We start from the raw sequence: 23,657 nt of genomic DNA, 5'->3' as shown, positions 1-23,657 counted from the left end.
TCCTCAACTTCAGTATCTTCCTTCTAAGATGAACCCCAATTTATTCTCTACCTTATTTGTACATAATTATTTTCATGTTGTCTCCTTCATTTATAGTGCCCGATGACATGGGCATTGTACCCCAGAAAACCAGGCGAACTATTGTCAGGGGAACTCCCTTGTTGTTTTTCCTGACTCTGAGACTAAAAACATCCAATGATCCCTCTAGGGTCCTGAGATGACTATCTGCCTTTGATGGTCCTCTAGATAGACAGAAAGATGCACTTTCAGACCACACCTCGATCCTATCAGACATCTGTTTGTCCCCTAAAACTAAGGAATCTTTATGTCCCCAGGCAGACCCCAGTATGATCACCCCACCTCATGCCTGAGTGACTAACTGTTGTGAAGAATGTATAAAATCCCCAGAACTGATGTCGTCTGGGGGACAGCCTCTCCATCCATGCTGTCCCCATGGGGGAACAGCCTTTCCTTTCATGCTGTCCTCCCAGGGAACTGCTCCCCTCCTTGCTGTTCTACCTTGCTATCCTCCTGGCCACTCTCAACATTACTTTCTAAATTAATAAATCTCTTTTGTTTTTAAGCTAAGTTTTGGAGTCATTGCATGCTTGCAAAAGGCATCCTTCCCAAACCCCAAAAGGCATCCTCCATGCCCATAACACCTGATACATAGCAGTCACTTAATAAATGCTAACTGATTGGCTTTTCCCCAGGACAATTTAATGTTCCAAAATAACAAATAAACTGCCCACAAATGAAATCAAGGAATTCTATAAAAGGTGAGCCTAAATGACTTATATACTTCTCTGTGTAGCCTTGTTGTGGTGTGCAGAGGATGAACCCCCAGGGTTCAGGGAGGATACCTTTTGCAAAAATGCAAGACTCCAAAACTTAGCTCAAAATCAAAAAGAGAAATTTATTAATTTGGAAAGTAATGTTGAATCTGTCCAGGAGGACAGCATAGGAGGAAGCCTGCCTCATAGGTAGAACAGCATGGGTGGAAGGCTGCTCCTTGGGAGCACAACATGGATAGAAAAACTGTCCCCCCTCCAGAGGACATCAGTTCTGGGGATTTTATACTCTTTACAACAGGGAGGTCCTGACTCTGGAGCAAGGGGTTGGGGGAAGGTTTTGCCTGAGGGCATCAGGGTGGTTCTTGTGATTTGGAGGACAAATGAATGAGATATATCTCTTCAGCTCAATTAATTCAAAGGGGCAATCAAAGGAGGGTGATCTTCAAGGTCAGATGTTTTGGGTGGGGAGTCACTAGGCCCTAAGGGAACAAAGGAATTTCCCTGATAATAATTTGCTTGAGCTTCTGGGGGTACAATGCCCATGCCAGCCTCATCTATATTTTAATGCCTTGGACTGGGTAGCAATTTAGGAAAATAAGAAGCAACTCATCAAGTTTTATAAGCAGTGTGTTTTGTTCATAATTATAAAAGGAACTCATGGCATGAATGTCCATTTTCCTCTGCAAAAGAATCTGTCTCCTCTTATCACAAACCTAACAATTTAAAAACCATTTGTATGCCACAGAGAAGAGTAGGTATTTTAGTCTCATCAAGTTTTCCAAATACTGCAGTTATCATCTTTATAAAAACAAGTCTGGAAATACTGGGCTACACATTCACACACATAAGTATAGTTCCTTGAACAGATCTGTAAAATGTCAAAAACCCTTGGGGTCAGATAACTTGGCAACAAGGTTTTCTGAAATACTATTTCCACTTGTTAGTATTGCTTGGACACCAAATTGCACCAATTTGAAACACTCAAAAGCAAATGAGTATTTGGGGGAAGAGCAGAGGTAAGCTACTGAGCTATTTAAGATTGATATCAATAACTTCAGTAGAGGCACAGATGGCATTCTTATCAGATTTTCAGGTGACAAAGCTAAAAGAGAGAGCTGTCACAATAGATGTAAGATCCAGTCCCCAAAAAGAATGTTGGGATGAATCTACTCTTAATTCAATATGGGTAAATAGAAAGTCTTACACTTGAATCCAGAAAAATCAGAATTATATGTACACAATGATGGCTAAATAGTAGATCATGTAAAAAAAGAACTGAGGATTTTAGGGGACTAAAAGTCCAATAGCATGATGTGGAAGCCAAGGAACCTGATATAATCTCAGGATACATTAAAAAGAGGAATGGTATTCAGGACTAGGGAAGGTGCTAAGTCCTTGCTATGATCCTATCTTGAGAATTATATTCAATTCTGGGCACTACATTTTAATATGGACATTGACAAATAGTAGAATGTCCAGAGATGGATAGCCAAGACCATCTGAAGATCTGAAGGGGCTAGAGGGTGGTGTGGGTGAACTGGAAGGAAAGTTCCCAATAGTAGAGAAGATTTAGCAGCTGATTTGTCTTAAGATATTTAAATAATTTGTCAAGCAGAAGAAATTAAACATTCTGATTGTCCCTAGTGGGAAAAACTGGGTGCATAATGCCTGGCACATGGTAAGCACTGAATCAATGTTTGTTGGCTAATATAATGTTGTAAAGTAGTAAATTTGAGCTTGACATAAGAAAAACTTTCTATCAATAAGAGCTCTCCAAAACTTCAATGAGATGCTTGGAGTAGTGAGTTCCTCATTGCTAAAGATCTTCAAGCAAAGAGTGGAGGACTACTTGTCAAGTATTTTATAGCAAGAATTCTTGTTTGAGTAAGGGTTGATGGAATGCTTTCTGAAGTCCCTTCCAGTACCGATTCTGTGATTCCTTTGCACTTTACTTGAATATATATACTGTGTGCACAAGAGAAAAAGATCTTTAAAAAGAGGTCCAAAAGGCAAAAGCATTCATTTGGATTCAGAGGGTCAGTCACCCGGTCTTGGAGTGAAGGATCAGTCATTTGGAGCTGAAGGGAAGATGGACATTTGGAGATTCGTTCGGGAGATTCAGGAACTGACTCGGAGAAGCAACCAGAATACAGACACCCAGACTTCTTTTAGTCTGTTACCATTGGTGAGTGAAAAGCTAACCATGACCCCACCTTTCTGGAGGCGTGAAGCCTCCAGGAAAGGCCCAACTTCTTGAGACTCTTTTCCCCTGGCTGGGATTTAGAAATTCTAACTGATATAAGAAGAAGCCAGAGTTTTTCTCTCTCTCTCATTCTTTAACATCTTCCTTCTATTGTAAATATTGCATATAAACTACCACAAATTCCATTTACTTTAGTCATTCATTTTGGGATTTAGAAATTAAATCCCTGGTGACCACCTAATATATATATTCAGAGTCCAACCACAATTTAATTTTAACATACAATTCCTATGAACTAACTACAAGTTTCAGAGAAGGTATCAACCTCTGTGGGTAAAAGAAGTTACGTCACCAGTGAGTTTCTTATGTCAGTGCATACAAAATGTTTCAAGAAGAAAAACGGATTATAAGATCACAGATTTATTGCTGGAAAGACCTCAGAGGTTATCTGGTTCAGTCCCCTCATTTTATAGATGAGGACACTAAGAACCAAAGAGGGAAAAGGTACTTCATACATGTAGGAAGTAGCAGGACCAAAATTTGGACAAAGGTTTCCTCCCCAAAATACAAGTCTAAGACAAACTATATAACAGGTAAATCAAGAAGCAGTTTTATTTCTTGCTGAAGTAGAAATTTAAACTAATCTAATTACTATTAATTCTTATTTCTAATTATTAATTTTCAAATGTATTTACAACTGATATTTTCCAAAAGTAAAATAAATGTCTCATTAATCTGCTATATTTTTCTCTCTTCCATAAGATAAAGTTTCTATTTTCTCCACAAAAAGTCTTACATGTAATTTCTATAGATTTAATTTTTAATTTAATTATATACATTAACAGACTTTCCATCTTTCAAAGAAATTCTTAAGTTACTAAATGAATTTCAGTGTCATATTTTTGTCATTAAAAATCAATGTAATTCTTTCATAGTAAAAATGTATAAAGGACAGTATTTTCAGTATTATATATTAATCTCAATGTTTTCTTCCTTATAGAGCCTTCACCATGACCACCAATTTATTTGATTCAATAAGCTTTGGAACGCCTAGCCTTGGGTCAAGTTGTCCTGATCTTTGAATGCATGAACACAAAATTCACACCGTATATTATAATTAGCTGGCCCCAGATCAGACCTTCCAAACTAATGATTCTCAAAGTGTGGTCCAAGGATTCCTGAGGACCCCTGAGGCCCTTCCCAGGGATCCACAAGTAAAACTATTTTCATAAAACTAAGTTGTTTTAACTTCTATTCTGTTACATACCAATATGATATAACCTACCTAAACAAAATTGGGGGAGGGGAGTAAGTACTCAATTAAGAATAAAAAGAGGTCCTGAGGACCAAAAGTTTGAGAACCTTTATTCTAGACCATCCTTTAGTACCCATCTAGTAACCAGTCAATAGTACTACTGCATATGGAAGGACTAAATCAATCTATTGCCCTATGGCTCTCTTATTCTCCATCTCTATGACCCACAAATTGTCCCTCCCTAGCCACCAGTTCTCTGTCAATATTGTTTCTACTTATGAAAATGTAAACACCTTGAGGGAAAGGAAATCCTGCTTTCTATATTTCTGTCTCCCAGCATTTAGTAAAGTAGTAAAGGCTTAAATGCTTTTCATTCACATATTTGTTTAATAATGAGACTGCTCTTTTTTGTCCCCTCATCCTTTCTGACTATAATATCATAGTTCTAACTTTCTGGCTCATTAATTCTGACACATAATGATGCTTTTAGAGAAAAGAGAGGAAAAGGAGGGGGACATGCACACATAATATGTAAAAGGAAATATAAACACATATAACATATAAAAAATAAATTAACAATCATTCTGAAACTAAATAACACCAAAAGAACAGCTTTCTCCAGGTGTATATATGTAGAGAATATAAAAAAATAAAATCATTCATCAATCATTTATACAGAGCACTACTAAATTACATTAACTTAGCACTTTTCAGAAGCTTTTCCATATAGATTACCTCATTTAATTCTGTGAGGTAGTAAGTATAAGTATGTTACAAATCTTGTTTTATAGAGGATAGAATTCATTTTCAGAGAGGTGAAATGACTTGCCTAAAGTCACATAGCACATCCACCACAAACCAGGAGAAAGTCTCTGAACTTCCTAATTTCTTCTTTCCAGCCCTCCTTTATGCCTAGGTTTCTTAAACTCCACTGAAGCTTTTCTTTAAAAATAACAAAACCACAGCTGATTTCTTAATAAAGGAGTTTCATTTCTAGAAGATCCATTAATCAAGATATCCCTCTACAAGAGGAGCCTAATGGAGCAAGCTAAGAAGACTAGGAAATTTTCCCAAGAGAATTTTGGAAACCATCAATTAAGACATTTAAAGTTGTACTGAACAGAGCAGTTGGAAAATACTATAAGTAAAGAATATTGCATTGGTGGAGAGAAAAATGAGATGATTTAAGAGACTGTAATAATCTCTAGCATTCTTTTTAAAGAAGCACCGGTGATTTACCCGTGATGTCACAATCTCATGAGTTACATCTGTAGCAACAGAGACAAGAAGAGAGAAGAAATGGAAGGGAGATTTACCTCTGATGTTACAACTTCTACACAATGAGCTAATTCAGAAAAGCTGTTAAAAGGCAAGGGGGAAGGGGGGAGAATTCTGTAGAAGAATGCCTAGGAAAAAGCTGTGCTCACAAGACTGATTGGGCTGAAAGAAAGACAAGTAGCACCAAGAGTGTAATAACTCAAAGTTATCCGAGTTACCAGAAAATATTGCTGAGATCATCCTGCAAGTATGCCAAAACTGCCTTTCCCCAGCCCCCTTCCCACTTTTAAAACTTATGCTATCTGTCTTTTGATTTAGCACAATCAGCTGGTATCAGGAACTTAATATTAATGATTTACTGAAAGAGTGAAAAACAAGGCATGTTTTATGCATGGAGATTGTTGGTTTATGCCAGAAGAAACATTTCATGATCTCAAAGATAGAAATAAAAAATTCCCTTTCCCCTAAACCACTGCATATTAACCCAAGGGAAATGAAGTAAGTAGGCAGGTCACAAAAAGCCCCTATTCCAGCATCTACTTCCCCTTCAATACCACCGGGGTAAGAATGTGAGGACTCATTTCCAGCTTAACTCGAGGGTCCGAGTTTAGACATCTCTCACTCCAGAACCCACAGCAACATACAAAGGCTATACCTATTCTACTGCACACTGTTGTCATCAGACCATCTGAGAAAAGAGTGTTTCCATTTCCAAGACAAAGTAAGGTAGGAAGGCTGCTGCCATTCAAAGACCTATCCTTTCCTCACCCTTTATGGTCAGTGAACCAGGATATATATAAGGGGAAATGCGTCAAGCACAGCTGAAAACCAGCATGGTGTCCTCAAAATGATAGACATTTGGAAGATGGCCAGATTAGGCTAAGAAAGATAAGTTCTAACTAGAGAATGATGAGTTTGAGACTATGGGAAATCCAGTTCAAAGTGCCCAAGAGTTAGCGATTGTGGGGTCAGAGAGGAATCTTAGAGGCTACCTAGTGTTACCCCCCTTCACTTTACATATAAGAAAACTGGACTTATAGAGTCAAAGTGACTTTTCCAGGGTCAATAAACTTCATAAGGAGATTATGAATCTAAGTCCTCTGAATCCAGAGTGCATTCTGTGATGCAGTACTAAAGCTCAGGCAATTAAGGCAGGAGATAGAATATATAGTATATAAATGCATATATGTGAATATGCATATCTGCCTTAATGATGATAAATAAAACACACAGGAACTGACAAGGCCACTAATTGAGAGAATGTGGAGAGGAAAAAAAAGGGCTAGGACAAAACTTGGGGGATATACCTAAAAAGTGATAATGATTCAACAGAGAAGATTGGGAAGGTTTAGAAAGTTAGGAGAAGGATCTAGAACCCAGAGTAAACAACAACCAAATATTTGACAATCCAGGAACTTGACTTGATCTCCCTTCTGTTCATATACTCTATTCTCTATAAGCAAAGGCAACCTTCTTTCATTCATCCCCAGAGTCTAGAAAGGGAGCAATCGGCTCAATGGATACCTCTTTTATAATCAGCAAGCTCCTCCTTATCTTTATAATAATCACCATACACCAAGATGAAAAAAATCTCTTGGCCTGTTACTATCCTGCTTTTTTTATTCACATCTTACTTAGCCCTACTCCAATATAGTACCTATTCCCTTCGTTCCTTCTTTCATCATCATCTCTGAATCGCCCCCTCTCACTCTATCCCATTCTACCATTAGCAAATTCTCATTCAATCTAGATTTCTTCCTGTCACATTCTTTCCCTCTTATGTTTACAGAAACCTGGCTTCCTCTGTGAGATATCATATCCCTGTAGATTTTCTCCAGTATTATATAATCCTTTTCTCCAGCCCTGGGTCAGAAGAAGGAATAGGAACACTCTTTGATCCTCACTGTCACTTATAAACCCTCCCTCTGCTGCCTTCTTTACAGTTTAAAAGAAACCCTCAGCTTTAACACTCCTAATCTTTTCCTCAGATTTAACACTCCTAATTTTTTTTTTTCATCCTGGTTTATCTCCTCTTGCTGCCACCTTTTTTTCTGTGCAAGTCTTTTTAAAATCTGAGTTTGTTGGTGAGAAATCAACAATGATCTCTTTAAACAATTCCTTCTCCTCTTTCCCCAAGTTGTTTTTCTTCATTACTTCAGAATTTCATTCTTGGGAGTTTCCCATGTGTGCTGTTACTCTGCAGAACTTTAGACCACGTGATGCTAAACTATCCTTGAATACTCCAAAATCTTGCTTTCCTCCCCCCCGCCCCCTTCCTCTTATATCACAAATTCTAGGATGGTAAGATCATCTTCCCAAAGTTTATATTAATGCACTATTGCATTTCCACATAGTAGGTGAAAATCACATCCAGAATAGAAGTTCCTGTCACTGATTTCTCCAACTTCCCAATGAAGAAATTTTCCTCAAGATATGTCAAGAAGTTGTTGTTGGTTCTTCTTCCTCTAACCATTATGAAATGATCTGTCTCCCAATACCACCTAAGGAGAAGTATCACCACTCCTTGAAGGACAAGGAGCCATTTCCTTCCAGAAACTTTTCTTCAGAAAAAGTCTCCTATCCATGTCTTAGTTCCACATGAATGGTGGTTCTTTTTCCCTTTTTTCTCTGCATTACATTCTTTCACACTTTTAACTTCCTGACATAGGTCGAGAATTCCTCTATACCTCTTTTTTGTTTTGTTTTACTTTAATTCTGTTTTCACAATGAAATCCTTATTTCCTTTACCCTGACACTTTTAGAGAGTAGAGAAGTGTTAAAGTAACACTTGAATCCCTTTACCTTCTTTTTCAAGAGGGAACACCCTACTTTGAGGCTAAGAGTCATTAAGCAATGTCAAGAATATGCACGCTGCACAATCCAGTTGTCACTCTAAAATTTTCCTTGCTCTTCATGCCTGCTGGAAGTGAGATCCTCAGTCCTTTCTCCCAACTAGTTATAATAATCACAAGAACAGGATCTAACATTTATATAGTGCTTACTATGTGCCAAGCACTATACTACTGTTATTCAGTTGTAGCCAACTCTTCATGATGCCAAATGGGGTTTTCTTGGCAAAGATACTAGAGCAGTTTGCCATTTCCTCTTCCAGAGGTTTAGGCAAATGGAGGTTAAGTGACACTTGCCCAGGGTCACACAGCTAGTACATGTCTGAGGCTGGATTTTAACTCAAGTTCTCCTAAGTGAAAGCCAAAACTCTATCCCCTGAGCCATCTAGCTACCTCTAGAGCTTATGCTAAGCACTTTGCAATTATTATTATTATTATTGTATGTTTTAGAATGGCTCTGAACCCTGGGAGACTATATCTCCCAGGGCTCTCTACTTCAGCTTCCTCAGACACATCCCACTTCCTTGATGGGAGGAGTCTGAGAAAGTATAAAAGAGAAAAGTGTGGGTTTTGGTGCCTTTTCTGGAGAAGAGCCTTTTCTCTAGAAAGAGCCTTTTGCGCCCAGAAGCTTTGGTCCCTGCATTGCTGCTGGAAATATAATTTTCTCTAACTTTCCCAAACTTTCTTTTCCTAGCCCAAATAAACTTATCTAACTATCCCTACAGTCTGGCTTAATTTAATTTAATTCCAAAGCCTGGTTATAGTTAAGAAAAAGAACCTGGTCAATTTCTCTACCAGAGCAAGGGAGGGACCCCCGGCTACCTTCCTTTCCCTACCTTTCCCTCCAATTTCCTTTCAATTATTATTAGATCCTCACAACAACTCTAGGAAGTGTCATAAGGGACTATTTTGAATGGTAATTGATAACTAAAGATCAGGCTGTTATCTCTTTTTTCCTTCCTCCCTTCAGCCTCTGTTCTTCCCTTCCCTTTCCTTCTTCTTGTTGATTCTTCTTCTGGTTTCTCTAAATCAACTCAGAGTGAGTTCATCTCAAATGAAATACTCTTTCTCTTCTCTATCTTAAGTAAGGGATTTATTAAGGAAGACAGGGAAGGATAAGAAAATGAAAGGGAAGAGGGCTTGGGGGTTTCCCTAATACTAGGATGAAATCTTGGACTTGTGACCATGAGGTCATGTAAGAATATGACATACATGTTAACATCACATATATAGACTTCCGGGTAAGCATGGCTGCAGAGTAGACATGGCTTGCTTCCTCTCCTCAGACCCAACGACACAGACGACCACAAAATACCCTCCCAAAATAAAAAACAACCATCCTCATGAGAACGGTTAGACCCCACCACAAGGCGAACCTCTGAAGGTAGGTGGGATTTCAGCACCTCCACAATATAAGGGAACGAAAAGCTGACCCACCTGCCCCTCCCCCACCAAACAGCCGGAGCCAGAGCTAAAGTCAGCACCAGCCAGAATCAACAAGTGAGGGAGGCGCACCCAAGGACTGAACAAAGGGCAGCCCCAGGTCCGGGGACCTGAATAAGATAAGGTTCCTTCTCCTAAGAGTACTAACACCCAAAACCCCGGCAGGCGGGCTAGGGGAGCACAGATCTCAGGCGCCCAGAACTAGCGTGCTGTAATCATTGAGTGCGCGAAGGGATCCCCTGATGTGAGCAAGGGGGCACCTACAGGTATTGGGAGTTAGCTAAGACCACCAAAGACTTTCACCTGAGAGCACTAACTCCCAAAAAGCCGGCAGGCAGGAGAGGGCAGGCCTTGGGCCTCCCCAGGAAGACAGCGCAGCTGCAGAGAACTATAATTAGCCTGAGACTAAAGCCTTGACCATTAGACCCTTATACTGAGGGCAAGTACTACTCATTCAGATTTCTGACTGGAAAGGGGAGGAAGGAGAAAAACAAACAAACAAACAAAACACAGAGATAGCAAACTATCCAAGAACCCCAACACCCCAACACCAAGAAAAGCAAGAAGGAGGGGGTGACCTTGGACACATTTTATGGAGGGAAAACACAAAAAACAGAGGAAATATCAGAAGAGGAAGCGCAAACAAATGCTCCAAAAGATATGGAAATTGTCCACAAGCTCTTGAAGGATTTAAATTGGAAGTTATCAAAAAAATGGAAGCCTTCTGGCAGGAAAAATGGGAAATAATGCAAAAGGAACTCAGCAATCACAAGCATGAAAAAACACAACTACAGAAACAGCTTGAGGCCTCAAATAGCAGGATAGAACAAACTGAAAAGGAAAATCAGGCTTTAAAGGTCAGAATCAGGCAACTGGAAGACGATCTTTCAAAAGAACAAGAATTAATAAAGCAAAGCCAAAAGACTAAGAAATTAGAAGATAACATAAAATATCTCACCGACAAGGTGACAGACCTGGAAAATAGAGGAAGGAGAGATAATCTGAGAATAATTGGCCTACCAGAAAAGCCAGAAATAAATAGTAATCTTGACATCATAATACAAGATACCATCAAAGAAAACTGCCCAGAGATTCTAGAACAAGGGGGCAATACAGGCATTGAAAGAGTTCACAGAACACCCTCCACACTAAATCCCCAAAAGACAACTCCCAGGAATGTAATTGCCAAATTCCAAAGCTTTCAAGCAAAAGAAAAAATCTTACAAGAAGCCAGAAAAAGACAATTTAGATATAAAGGAATGTCAATCAGGGTCACACAAGACCTTGCAATTTCCACTCTGAATGACCAAAAGGCATGGAACATGATTTTCAGAAAGAATGAAAGGATTGAGCAATTGGAAAAATATTAACTGTTCATGGATAGGACGAGCCAATATAATAAAAATGGCCATCCTACCCAAGCTTATTTATCTATTTAGTGCTACACCCATTGAACTTCCAAAAAAATTATTTTACTGACTTAGAAAAAACCATAACAAAGGGTCAAGGATATCCAAGGAAATAATGAAAAAAAAATACAAAGGAAGGTGGCCTTGCAGTCCCAGAACTCAAACTCTATTATAAAGCAGTGGTAATCAAAACAATTTGGTACTTGGCTAAGAGACAGAAAGGAGGATCAGTGGAAGAGATTTGGGGTAAGTGATCCCAGTAAGACAGTATATGACAAACCCAAAGAGCCCAGCTTCTGGGACAAAAACCCACTATTTGACAAAAACTGCTGGGAAAACTGGAAGACAGTGTGGGAGAGATTAGGTTTGGATCAACACCTCACACCCTACACCAAGATAAACTCAGAATGGGTGAATGACTTGAACACAAAGAAGGAAACTATAAGTAAATTAGGTAATCACAGAATAATATACATGTCAGAACTGTGGGAAGGGAAAAACTTTAAAACCAAGCAAGACATAGAAAGAGTCACAAAATGTAAAATAAACAATTTTGATTATATCAAATTAAAAATTTTTTGTACAAACAAAATCAATGTAATCAAAATTAGAAGGAAAGCAACAAATTGGGAAAAAATCTTCATAACAAAAAACTCTGACAAAGGTCTAATTACCCAAATTTATAAAGAGCTAAATCAATTGTACAAAAAATCAAGCCATTCTCTAATTGATACATGGGCAAGGGACATGAACAGGCAGTTTTCAGCAAAAGAAATCAATACCATTATTAAGCACCTGAAAAAGTGCTCTAAATCTCTTATAATCAGAGAGATGCAAATCAAAATAACTCTGAGGTATCACCTCACACCTAGCAGACTGGCTAATATGACAGCAAAGAAAAGTAATGAATGCTGGAGGGGATGTGGCAAAGTCGAGACATTAATTCATTCCTGGTGGAGTTGTGAATTAATCCAACCATTCTGGAGGGCAATTTGGAACTATACCCAAAGGGCGATAAAAGAATGTCTGCCCTTTGATCCAGTCATACCACTGCTGTGTGTGTACCCCAAAGATATAATAAGGAAAAAGACTTGTACAAGAATATTCATAGCTGTGCTCTTTGTGGTGGCCAAAAATTGGAAAATGAGGGGATGCCCTTCAATTGGGGAATGGCTGAACAAATTGTGGTATATGTTGGTGATGGAATACTATTGTGCTAAAAGGAATAATAAAATGGAGGAATTCCATGGCGACTGGAACAACCTCCAGGAAGTGATGCAAAGTGAAAGGGGCAGAACCAGGAAAACATTGTACACAGATACTGACACACTATGGTACAAGAGAACGTAATGAACTTCTCTATTAGTGTCAATACAACATCCCTGAACATTCTGCAGAGATCTAGGAGAAAAAAAACACTACCCACAAGCAAAGGACAAACAATGGGAGTAAAAACACCGAAGAGAAGCAACTGCTTGACTACAGGGGTGGAAGGGACAGGAATGAGGAGAGACTCTAAAGGAACACCCTAATAGAAATACCAACAACATGGAAATGGGATTGAAGCAAGGACACATGTGATACCCAGTGGAATCGTGCGTTGGCTGGGAGGCAGGGGGGAAAAAAGAAAAGGATCTTTGTTTCCAAGGAATATTGTTTGAAAATAATCAAATAAAACAATGTATATACTGGGGGGGAAAAAATCACATATATACATACATATGCTACACATAAATACAATGTGAACAAATCTCATGGACTGGGTAAATATATTAACATGCATAGTGGCAAAACACAAAATTCACACTGATATATAAATTTCTGTGGAAAAGTCAAACAAAGAAATTTATTATCTGCATGAGTTTGCACAGAAATCCAGACCAATGTATTATATTTGTACATATGTAGATCTGTATAGATACAACTTATATATATATATATATATATGTAAATACTAATGTACTAATAAACTATATTAGAATAATTTATTAATGTTCTAGTAACTAACTATAGGGACAGCTTAGAAATTTGTTCAAAGTCTTAGGGAAGTAGGGAGAGACATAAACTTAAGCATAGAAGTTAGATTACATTATGATTTTAGGTTAACAAGTGTTAGTAATAGAAAATTTTACTTAGTTGAATCTATAGACATAAGGAGATAAGATAGTTACATATTCAAAATACTGTTGAAATTGTTTAAAATTGTTATATGATTTGTTATTATGTTCAAAACTATATTCATGTAAAATCTCTATTACATAAACCATTTTCCTATACCCAAACTTAGCATAGAATTAGGTAGACATACTAGCTACAATAGATTAGGATTTGTTGTTTGGGGAAGGTAGAGTAATATTTAACATAGTACAAGGTTAAAAAAATTAGATTAATTAGAAATATAATAATATAATTATATATATATATATACATATATATATATGTATGTATGCATGTATATGGTAAGAACCATTAATATAAGATGCTGGTTGCATCTTTTTCCAAAGATGAAAGGGAGGATATTGTGGATGTGAGAAATTGGGAATGGTTTGTAGCAGGAGCTTGGAATAGCTGAGACTGATGACCTGTCATTCAAATGAGAACATTCTAGTTTGGAATGTGACCGGGAAAAGCAGTTGGAGCAGACCAACTGAAGTCTGGATTTTTTGGCTTGGAAAGACAGAAGAGGTCTGAGGTCTCTTGGCTTTTAGAGACTGAAGCCTAAAGGTTGTCTTTGGCTTAGAAAACAGAAGAAAGAAAGACGAAGTCCAGCTCTCTCTCTGATTTGCTCTGTTGTGATAGTGACTGAACGCCCAATTGAACTATATTTCACCATCCTTCAATCTAAGATTCATCCTAGTATTAGGGAAACCCCAAAACCCTCTTTCCTTCCATTTCCTTATTCTTCCCTGTCTTCCCCCAATAAACCCTTACTTAAGATAGAGAAGAGAAAGAGTATTTCATTTGAGACATCATAAACTCAACCTGAGTAGATTTAAAAGACCAACAGAAGAAGAAGGGTGAAGGGAGGGTGAAAGGAGGAAGAGAGGAAGGAAGAAGATTAATAGCCTAACGTTTAGTTATAAATTGCCATAAAAATATTCCCTTATTACAGAAGTCTTTATTATTATTCCCATTTTACAACTGAGGAAACTAAGGCAAACGGGGGTTAAGTGATAGGCAGAGGATCATATAGCTAATAAGTCTCTAAAGTAAGATTTGAACTCAGACCTTCAAGACTTCCAGCCTACACAGTGCCAGCCAGGAGAAAAATAGGATGTCAGCAGAAATTACCTCATTTACACCTAGTCAGAAACATCTCATGTATTTTCCCTCCTCAGCTCTTGAGTCGGCATCACCAAAATTAGTGAGTGCTTAATAAACTTGTGAGTCTGCCATGGAACAGGCACTAGTTATGCCTTCTCTCTCTTCCTTCCTTCCTCCTGCAATGCCGAGATCTTTTGAAGCTCCCTGGTAGAAGGCCACACTCCACATCAGATTCCTCTCCTCCTTCCAGGACACCCTTCACACTGTTCAGAAACCTTCAAAGAGCCATGCTGGGGCCACATAGCGCATCTGTGTTTCTGCGGCCTTCCCTTTCCCTGAAGCCCTGCGCTACTTACTCATTTCTGCCTCTCTGATGTTCCTCTGGACCTAGAGTCCTGTCCCAAACCTGATTCCACTCTATTCCTCTAAGACCTAATGAAATTCTGTTTTCTCAGGGAATCCTTCCTGAAGTATGGATCCTCCCATGCGTGAGACGCTGGGGCCCACATGAAAGCACCCACCTTTTTATGTCCACAGTGCACAGCTCCTTTCCCAGAGTGGCCTGCAAGCTTCTGGAGGGCAAGACCTGTGGTTTCTACTTCTTGGTAGTGCTGCTGTGCCTAGTACAGTGCTGTGAAATTAGCTGAAAATACTGCATTGAAAGACCAAATTCTTACACTGAGATCTCTTGAAAGGAAACAGATGTATGGGAGTGTGGTGTCCCAAAAGTCTTAGTGCAGTCAGGCTTGTGACACATGGAAGGTAATGCCCCCAGCCCTACACACACTCACTCAACTCAATCACTCAGGCACTCACAGCAAATTAAAGGAAACTCAGAAAATTCAGAAAGTGTAGATTGGCAAAATACATGGGAAACTGTTTGTTTGTTTTTTTAATGGGCTGGGGAGGAGTTTAACAAAGTTATCCCCATTCATCTTATTCTTCTCTCTCCAATTATATTTCTTTTTTTTTTTTCAAATCCTTACTTTCTGTCTTAGAATTAATATTAAGTATTGGCTTGGTACAGGCTAGGCAATGGAGGTTAAGTGGCTTGTCCAGAGTCACCCAGCTAGGAAATTTCTGGGGCCACATTTGAACCAAGGACCTCCTGTCTCTAGGCCTGGTTCTCTATCCATTGAGCCACCTAGCTACCTCTCCTCCTGCTGCACTTCTCAGGCAGCCCCTTACTCAGAACGGAAGCTTAATAGACTTGCTGGCTATTCAGATTGTGACACCGAGCTCCATGGGATCTGCCTCTTTATCTGTGAGCAGCAGCCTGGTCATTGATTTCTGAGGGAAACAGGAGCTCCTACATCTAAGGGTCCGGGGCCAAGACACAGTTAGTCAGTGGAAAGCATGAGCCACCTTCTGTGTATGGCAGCACTGTGATAAGCCTACGGGGAGATGACTGGAGCAGGAAGACCAGTGAACCTGAAGCCCCATCTACTATACTAACAGTCTGATTACAGGCCACATTCAGAAAATTATCAGTAATTATTTTAATTAAACACCCATAGTTAACATAGGTAGACATTTTATTCCAAAAATATTAATACAGTACTGCATGAAATTTTATTTCACCGTGGAGTGGGAGAAAACGGAAATGTCTATTTTTAATATGTTCAGTTGGAAGGAGGAAGAGAGAGGCCTATATTCATTGAAATACAGTAAATATTTGATTAACAAAAATGGTTTAAATTAATTAGTTTTGCCATTATAGATTTAATATTTTTTATTACAGAATTGACATTTTTCATAAGTAAAACCCCAAAAGGTATATCATTATAGCTATTAAATTTAAAAGCAAGCCCCAGACCAAACTTATGTGTGAGCACGCTAAAAATCAGTGAGTGGGAAGAAGTCAGAGTAATAAATCTGTGGGAGTGATAAGTTCAACACTGAGACAAAAGGAAAACTGATCTGTTTACTTTGGAAGCACTGTTCCTCTTAGTTGTTTTAAGTACTTACTTTTGTTTTAATCTGATATAAGCGGTAGATAAATTATTCCATGCTTCAGCATTCTATAATGATAAAAAGAGAATGTAATTAGAAAAATTAAGTATTTCTGATTTGTTGGAAAGAATGTTTACATCTCAAAATATGGCATCTTTAATATCTTTTTGTGCTTCTTTTTCAAAGAAATAACTTATGTTTTTAAGAAAATTAACTTAATTTTTATAATAATAAATTTTAAATTTAATATTAAAAATGTTTATCAGCATACTCAAGTTAAAAAAGCTATAATAATAATAGTGCCTTGTACATAGTAGGGGATTAATAAAAACCTGTTGGACTTAACTATTTAAACTATTTAGGATTTATTTTCCACAGAAAATTGAGGGAGTCCTGTTACCATTCCTTAATGTGGTCTTTTTAAGAGAGCTAATCATGAATTTAAGTTTTCAACTCTTCACCAAAGAAGAATTTCAGTAGGTGTTTTAATTAAGCATGAACTATTAGTATGGGCAGTACATGATACTACCTGAGAATAAGAACATAATGACTAGGAAACTTTATTTTAGTGTAATGCTTGGATAAAATGGAGACATCTTTTTAAACTAACAGCTCTAAATAACCACAACAATAATAAGGGTTAAACATAAGTTACCTCATTTGAGCCTCCCAATAATCCTATATGGTTAGATACTAGCTAATCAAAATGTTTTCTTCATTAAAAACAAGTAAATTAGACTTATGTTAAGAGAACAGTATCCTTCATCTCCAGACTTCAGGGCAACCTTGATATGGGATATATTCTACTTCTTTTTATTCCTATCTCCCTTAAGAAGTGGTTTCCAACCAACATTGCAGCCTTCTGAGGAACTGGTACAAAGGCTAAATGTCTGACATGGGACAATCATTTGTACTTGTGACAGAGAAAGAAAATCGATAAAGCCAAACATACATCAGGCTCCAATGTCACGCAGCGCTGAAAGGCCTTTGCTGAACCTCCCCAGTCTTCCAGTGCTATATAAGCACAGCCTAGAGAAAACCAAACTCCCAACTGAAAAGAAAAAGAAAAAAAAGTCATCAAAAACATTCTAGAATAAAGATAAAATTAAATAACTATTTCCAAGGAAATATGCTGGGAGCCATCAAGCCACAACATCTTGACAAGGTCACTCGTGGTAACCAAGAGGTCACAGAGTGACTCTTTGGCAGAATGGAATTGTCTACTCAGCCCCCTCTGCACAACTTCTCTCAATAACATCCCTTACTAATGGAATTGACATTATCGTTGCCCTCTCCCTAGTCCCAGTAAAAGTAATATAAGAGCAAAAGACTTGCACTCTATTCCCCCAAAATATCACCAAAAGATTAGGCTCACAAAACCAAACCTAAAAGACTGTTATGGGTTAACTTATGCTTAGGTACATAATTACCAGCAAAATCTGTACCCACAAGCCAAGCCCAGAATATCCCCTATCCCCCCCACCCCCGTACAGAAACTCATTCTCTTAAAGCCAGTACCTAAATCATTCATAAGGAAAGACTTGTATAGGTACACCAAACTTCACCATGCCTCAGTGACTTGATTCTTCCCCTTGAGAAACTCCCTAGTAAACTCTGAAAAATGATCAGCCTAATATTAAATCTGAATTGTGTTCTCAGTACCTCTCTGATCTCTCAACCTCACTGCCATGATTGTCAAATTGTTTCTAGAATTTCTGATCCATTACCTATTTTTATTAAAGGTAATAAGTGATTTTCCTTGATTATCTGTAAGTTCAAAGCTCCTCACAGGTTAATGAGAAAATTAAGTCACCTGTGATGAAATCATTTATCTTGTGTAGAATCTTTGTGTTTCCTGTCAAATCGATACTTACCATACAAATGTATAGAATGACTTTAGAATGTTAATCAAACAATTTGTTAAAAGTTACTGTATCACTTATCCAATTATCTTTACTCAGACACGTGTGCTGAAAATTCAATCTGTGTGCCAAGAAAATGGGTATAAGAATAAACACCAAACCTGGGCATAGCAGAACAGCCACCAGATGCAAAGCTTGCCCCTTGCTAACACATATGCACAGCTGTCTTCCATTTTTTTATTTTTGCCTACCCATTCCACCTGCTGAGAACCCCTGGAGCCATAAATGGGGCTGGACCCATGCCTGTGGCAGGGCCAACCCTAAGGAACATTTATAATACTATAAATAGACAGTTCTTACTCCAAATGTCATGGATAGTTAGTCAAAATATCACAGAATTTCTGAATATTTTTAAAAGTACTACAAGGCATTAGAGTTTCCCACCCAACTATTTCATTTTACAGATGAGGAAACTGAGGCAAAGAAAGGTTAAAAGACTTCCCTAAGGACACTTCAGGATTCTGTTTCAGAGAAGGGGCGGAAGCCAGGCCTCAGCCTTCCACTGAAGTCCTCTTTTCCTTAGAGGATGCTTTTCTTCTCTTGAATCAGTTAATGTTACTATGTGGAATGTGAAATGTATAAGAAGAAACAAAATGTCAGCTCTTATTTTAAATCATCTCCCCAAGTCTGGTACTGAATCCTATTTATAAATCTTTCCACTAGAGCAGTGATTCTCAACCTTTCTAATGCCGTGACCCCACAATACAGTTCCTCATGTTGAAGTGACCCCAAACCAAAAAATTATTTTGGTGGCTACTTCAAAACTGTAATTTTGCTACAATTATGATTCAGAATGTAAATACCTGATATGCATTATGTATTCTCATTGCTACAAATTGAGAGGTTGAGAACCGCTGTGCTAGAGCCTCTCCAAAAACAAATCTGGTCAGCATCTCTATGTATAAGTGGGTGTAAATATATAAATACATGTGTATGTGAATAAGAACAGTCAATCTGAAAAAGCATTATTATGCTGATCATGCTGTGTACACAGCAGGGGATTAATAATTGATTGTTGGATTGCACTGAACTATTTAGGATTCATTTTCCTGAGAAAGTTGCTTGCTGTGGTGGGTAGAGGACTTACAAGAAACAAGTCACATCTCTCCTGCCTGCCTTAAAAAAAAAAAAAGCTTCAGGACATCCAATAGAATACCCTGAAATAGAACAGGAAAGAGCTCTGTAGTTTAACCAGTAGCTCAACCATGCCAGGGACATTCTGTCATTTACCAAAGGAAGGAATAGGTTAAGGGCCACCTCCTACAGAAGCTTGTCCTGATATACTTGGTGGTTACTACTTTCCCACTAGGATTACTTTGTGTGTTTTGTGTTAAATTTTCTGAACACCTAAGACTCCCCAAAACAGAAAATAAGCTCAAGAGAAAGAATTGGGCTGGGTTTTTTGCCTGCTTCCCTGTACCTACCTTTATTCATTCTTTGTTTTTGAAGAGAACCAAATGATATAACACAAGGTGATGTCTTGCTTTATGAGTGAAATGGATTTAAGTGAGGCAGCATTGCACAAAGTCATTAGCCTCACTTTCTGTTTACTTACATCTAGTAAGCATTTAACAAATGCCAAATGAATGAATGAACTCAAAATGTGAATTACCAAGTCTTTGTCCATATATAAATGGATATGTCTCACAAGGAACATAAAAATGCCCTTTCTTTAAAAAAAAAATTAAAACAGTCAAATATATTAGAGATTGCTATGAGATTATTTGTGTCATTATTCAAGATTACCAAAGGATTCGTTCTTTTTAAACAGGATTTATCCTTGTACCCTTGAACAATTGAGTTCTTATAAATATATTATTTATTATTAACAAAAAAATGATAGGCATCATGGTGCAGTGAAGAAAGGAATAGCCTTGAAGACTAAAAAAGACCTATGTCCTAACTATGATACATATTAGTTGTGTAACCAAAGGCAAGGCATTAACCTCTCTATTCAAGGAACTCTCTAAAATGCTAAAGAATTATATGTTAAAAAATTATACATGCCTGAACTACTATGTAGAAAAAAGCAAATTCAAAGATTTATGAATAATCACACACCTATAAACTAAATTTTTAAAAGGCAATATGAAACCCAAAATAAACAAATAAATTACTTCATCACATGATTTTTTTAAAACCCTTATCTTTTGTCTTAGAATCAATACTTTGTAATAGTTCCAAGCAGAAGAATGGTAAGACCTCCCTTCTCCAGACTTGACTCTCTATCCACTGAGCCACTTAGCTATCTCTAATCACATGATTAAAAAACAAAACAAAACAGTATTGTAAGACTAAGTATTAAATGCAGAGGAATAAAGTAGTATTTTTCAAGAAGACATGATTAGAAAAAAGAATGGAAAAAACAGATTGGGAGAGAAGAGAAGAATGACTCCCCAGACGTTTCCTTGAAAGATTATAAAATATCACCAACACCCTACCCTGCAAAGATATACCTATACCTACATACACACGCTAAAGGAACAACAGACAAGTTGCTAATATCTACTGACCGAGGTGTTCACTTTGACAGGCAGGCAATCACGGGTAAGATGAATGACAATTACATAACAATTTCAACAACAACAAAATTCCCATAATTATCTATAGAGCACTTGATATTTCATATTTTTATGAGAAACTCCTAGTAAAATCCTCACAGATTTTTTTAGTATTTAAAAGTATCACAAGCCATCTAATCCAATTCTCTAATTTACTCTCAAGTGCTTTACATACATTTTCTTCATGACATTGAATTAGTTATAAAAATCTGCACATTTTTTTCAGAAATACTATAATTATACAAAACTCAGGCAGTTTCAAGATGCATTCAAGGAAAACTGGATTTTAAGTCAATGTAAATAAACTGAATTTTACTTTTCCTTTGACTTTTATTATAAAGTAAATGGATGAATTTTTTTCTGCTGGAGGGAAAAATATGCCCAAACGACTCTGGAGAAAATATTTAGGTGAGAGAAGAGGAAAGATAGTGGCCCGTCCTATGACCCCCTGGCACTGGTACACCCCAGCAGATACACCTGTTGAATTGTATTTGCATTTTAAGTCTGAGCTCTAATTATGGAATGGAAGGGTTCATTCTTTGTTCAAGAAAATTCAGGCAGACTTTCTTCTAGTACCAGAATAAAAATGACAGGAATTATCCTCAAGGGACTCAAATCCACCAAGTGCTCTATTTGCTATTTTGGTGGCAGCAAAGGACAAACTATTCCCACAATAACATGGGCACGTATTGGTATAACACACCACTGAATATAAACTTAAGCTATAAATAAAGGTTGTTTGTTTCAGATTCACTTAAAATAAGACCTAACAATGATCATAAATGACCAGAATGTGTTTATTATCTTGTGACCTTTGCTGTTTATCTCCCCCTTCTATTTGATGGACGAAGTCAACTTTTTCCAGCATAACAAATTTCATTACATAAGCAAGATCAGTCCTTTATAACTAGTACTGTAAAGAGTTCAAAAAATTTTTTTAGAAAGGGAAAGGAAAAAAGAAGAAAAAGGAAAGGTGAGAGAATCAAGCAGATAGTCTAATTTAATATACTTAAGCATCTCCGATTTTTTTCCTGGCAACTACTAATATGATCTAAAGAATTTTGGTCTATGTTTTACAAAAATATATTTAAGTTACCTTTGTTCATAAAGTAAAACTATTGACTTAATACAAAAAGGCTATGGAAATGATACATAGATTCTACTACATGAAATTTGCAGATAGATCCTTTACAATACTTTAAACACAAAATGTCTAATTTCTATTTATTTAGAAGCATATAATATATGCCTAAATTATTGTGTAGAAATGACAAATTCCAAGCTTTGTGAAAAATCACACTCCTACAAACTAACTACTAGAAAGGAACATGAAAACCAAAACAAACAAATCAAACAATTTCATAGAATGATGGTTTTTTTAAACAGTATGAGTGCAAGGCAGAGGAATATAGTCATACTTCACAAAAATACATGAGTAAAGAATAAGGAAAACAGATTGAGGTAGATGAGAAGAAGATAATGACTCCCTGGCCACTTCCTTGAAAAATCATAAAATGCCACCAATGCCCTTACCCCCACAAACATACACATAAGCAAGCACAGAGCAAAGGAACAACAAACAAAAATCCACTGGTTTTGACTGAGACATCAACCTCACCTTTTCTACCCTATCTATGGCTGCTCCTATATCCTAAGACATATAGTGGCATCTACATTTTTAATGCCATCAAATCATGAAGATGACACTTAACAGTTAAGCAGTAAGTAATGATTATTCTTCTAAGTAAATGAATGATAAAATTTTGCTCAAAATACAACTATGTCAATCTCAAATTGGATATGTGAGAACAGGAAAGCAGCTTGCTTCTACTTTAGTTTTCTTATGAGATATGATTGAAAAGAGAGTCTGCCCATTTTATGATGTTTCAATCAATTAACAAGCACTTACTAAATATTAATGATATGCTGTGAACAGGTAAGCAACAGGAATACAAAGGCAAAAGCAAAACATATCCACCCTCAAAGAACTTTACATTTTAATAGGGGAAGCAATATTTAGCCATGTTAGGTAGTGTAAACCTTAAAATTTCTTAGACTTATAAATGTTGGAAATTTCACCATTGGGAAATTTCATACTTGAAAAATTTCCTATTGATAGTGGGAACTCTATTGGAATGTGAACCCCATTGGCATGGGAGGTTCCTCCTCCTCCCTTCTTAAGATTACTTTAGGACAGAAACCTTTTGCTGAACAATGGAAAGGGCTTTGACCTATGCTTAAGCATAGAACAGGAATTTCTTTGAGTCATGATTGATTTTAGAATTGATACAATAGAGATACTTGGAATGACAGAACCAGGTCTTGGAAAATACAATTTCCACCCCACTCAGTCCTAACAGGATTTAGGAAGGGCTGCAGCAAAGATCAAGATTTAATTATTTGAGAATATGACCTTCAACATACATGTGCAAAGCCACAGACCTCTGGGCGGTCCTGGGTTAAGCTAGAGCCACCATTGGCACAGGGAAGACATGGACAGTGATTGGTAGATGTGAGGACTGAGGGGAGGGAACTTGGATGGTTTCCTTAAAGATAGAGGGTTCTGAGGACTGAGGGGGGTTGGTTGGAGAGTTTTTTGCTCTGAGAGGTGGTGCTTTGAGAGTTGGCTCTGAAGGAAGCTGGAGGTGGAGGCCCCTGAGACTGGTTCTCCATTTTGGTCACGTGAGTGATAGGGACTGATCTCTTTTCTTTGCCTCAGCTATCTA

The 23,657-nt window shown here is 37.5% G+C and overlaps 1 protein-coding gene across 1 annotated transcript in view; it reads right to left on the bottom strand.

The window, feature by feature from the left end:
• TTC27 (tetratricopeptide repeat domain 27) overlaps positions 1–23,657 on the bottom strand; it is a 227,793-nt gene that overhangs the window by 45,201 nt on the left and 158,935 nt on the right. Inside the window, exons 14-15 of the mRNA XM_007476051.2 lie at positions 17,401–17,499; positions 16,464–16,516 (exon numbers count right to left, since the gene is read on the bottom strand). Coding sequence (XP_007476113.2) covers positions 16,464–16,516; positions 17,401–17,499 — 152 coding nt within the window. The remainder of the gene's footprint in view (positions 1–16,463; positions 16,517–17,400; positions 17,500–23,657) is intronic.

Source organism: Monodelphis domestica, chromosome 1 (assembly GCF_027887165.1).
Source record: "Monodelphis domestica isolate mMonDom1 chromosome 1, mMonDom1.pri, whole genome shotgun sequence".
NCBI lineage: Eukaryota > Metazoa > Chordata > Mammalia > Didelphimorphia > Didelphidae > Monodelphis > Monodelphis domestica.
This window is presented reverse-complemented; position numbering and strand designations above follow the sequence as displayed.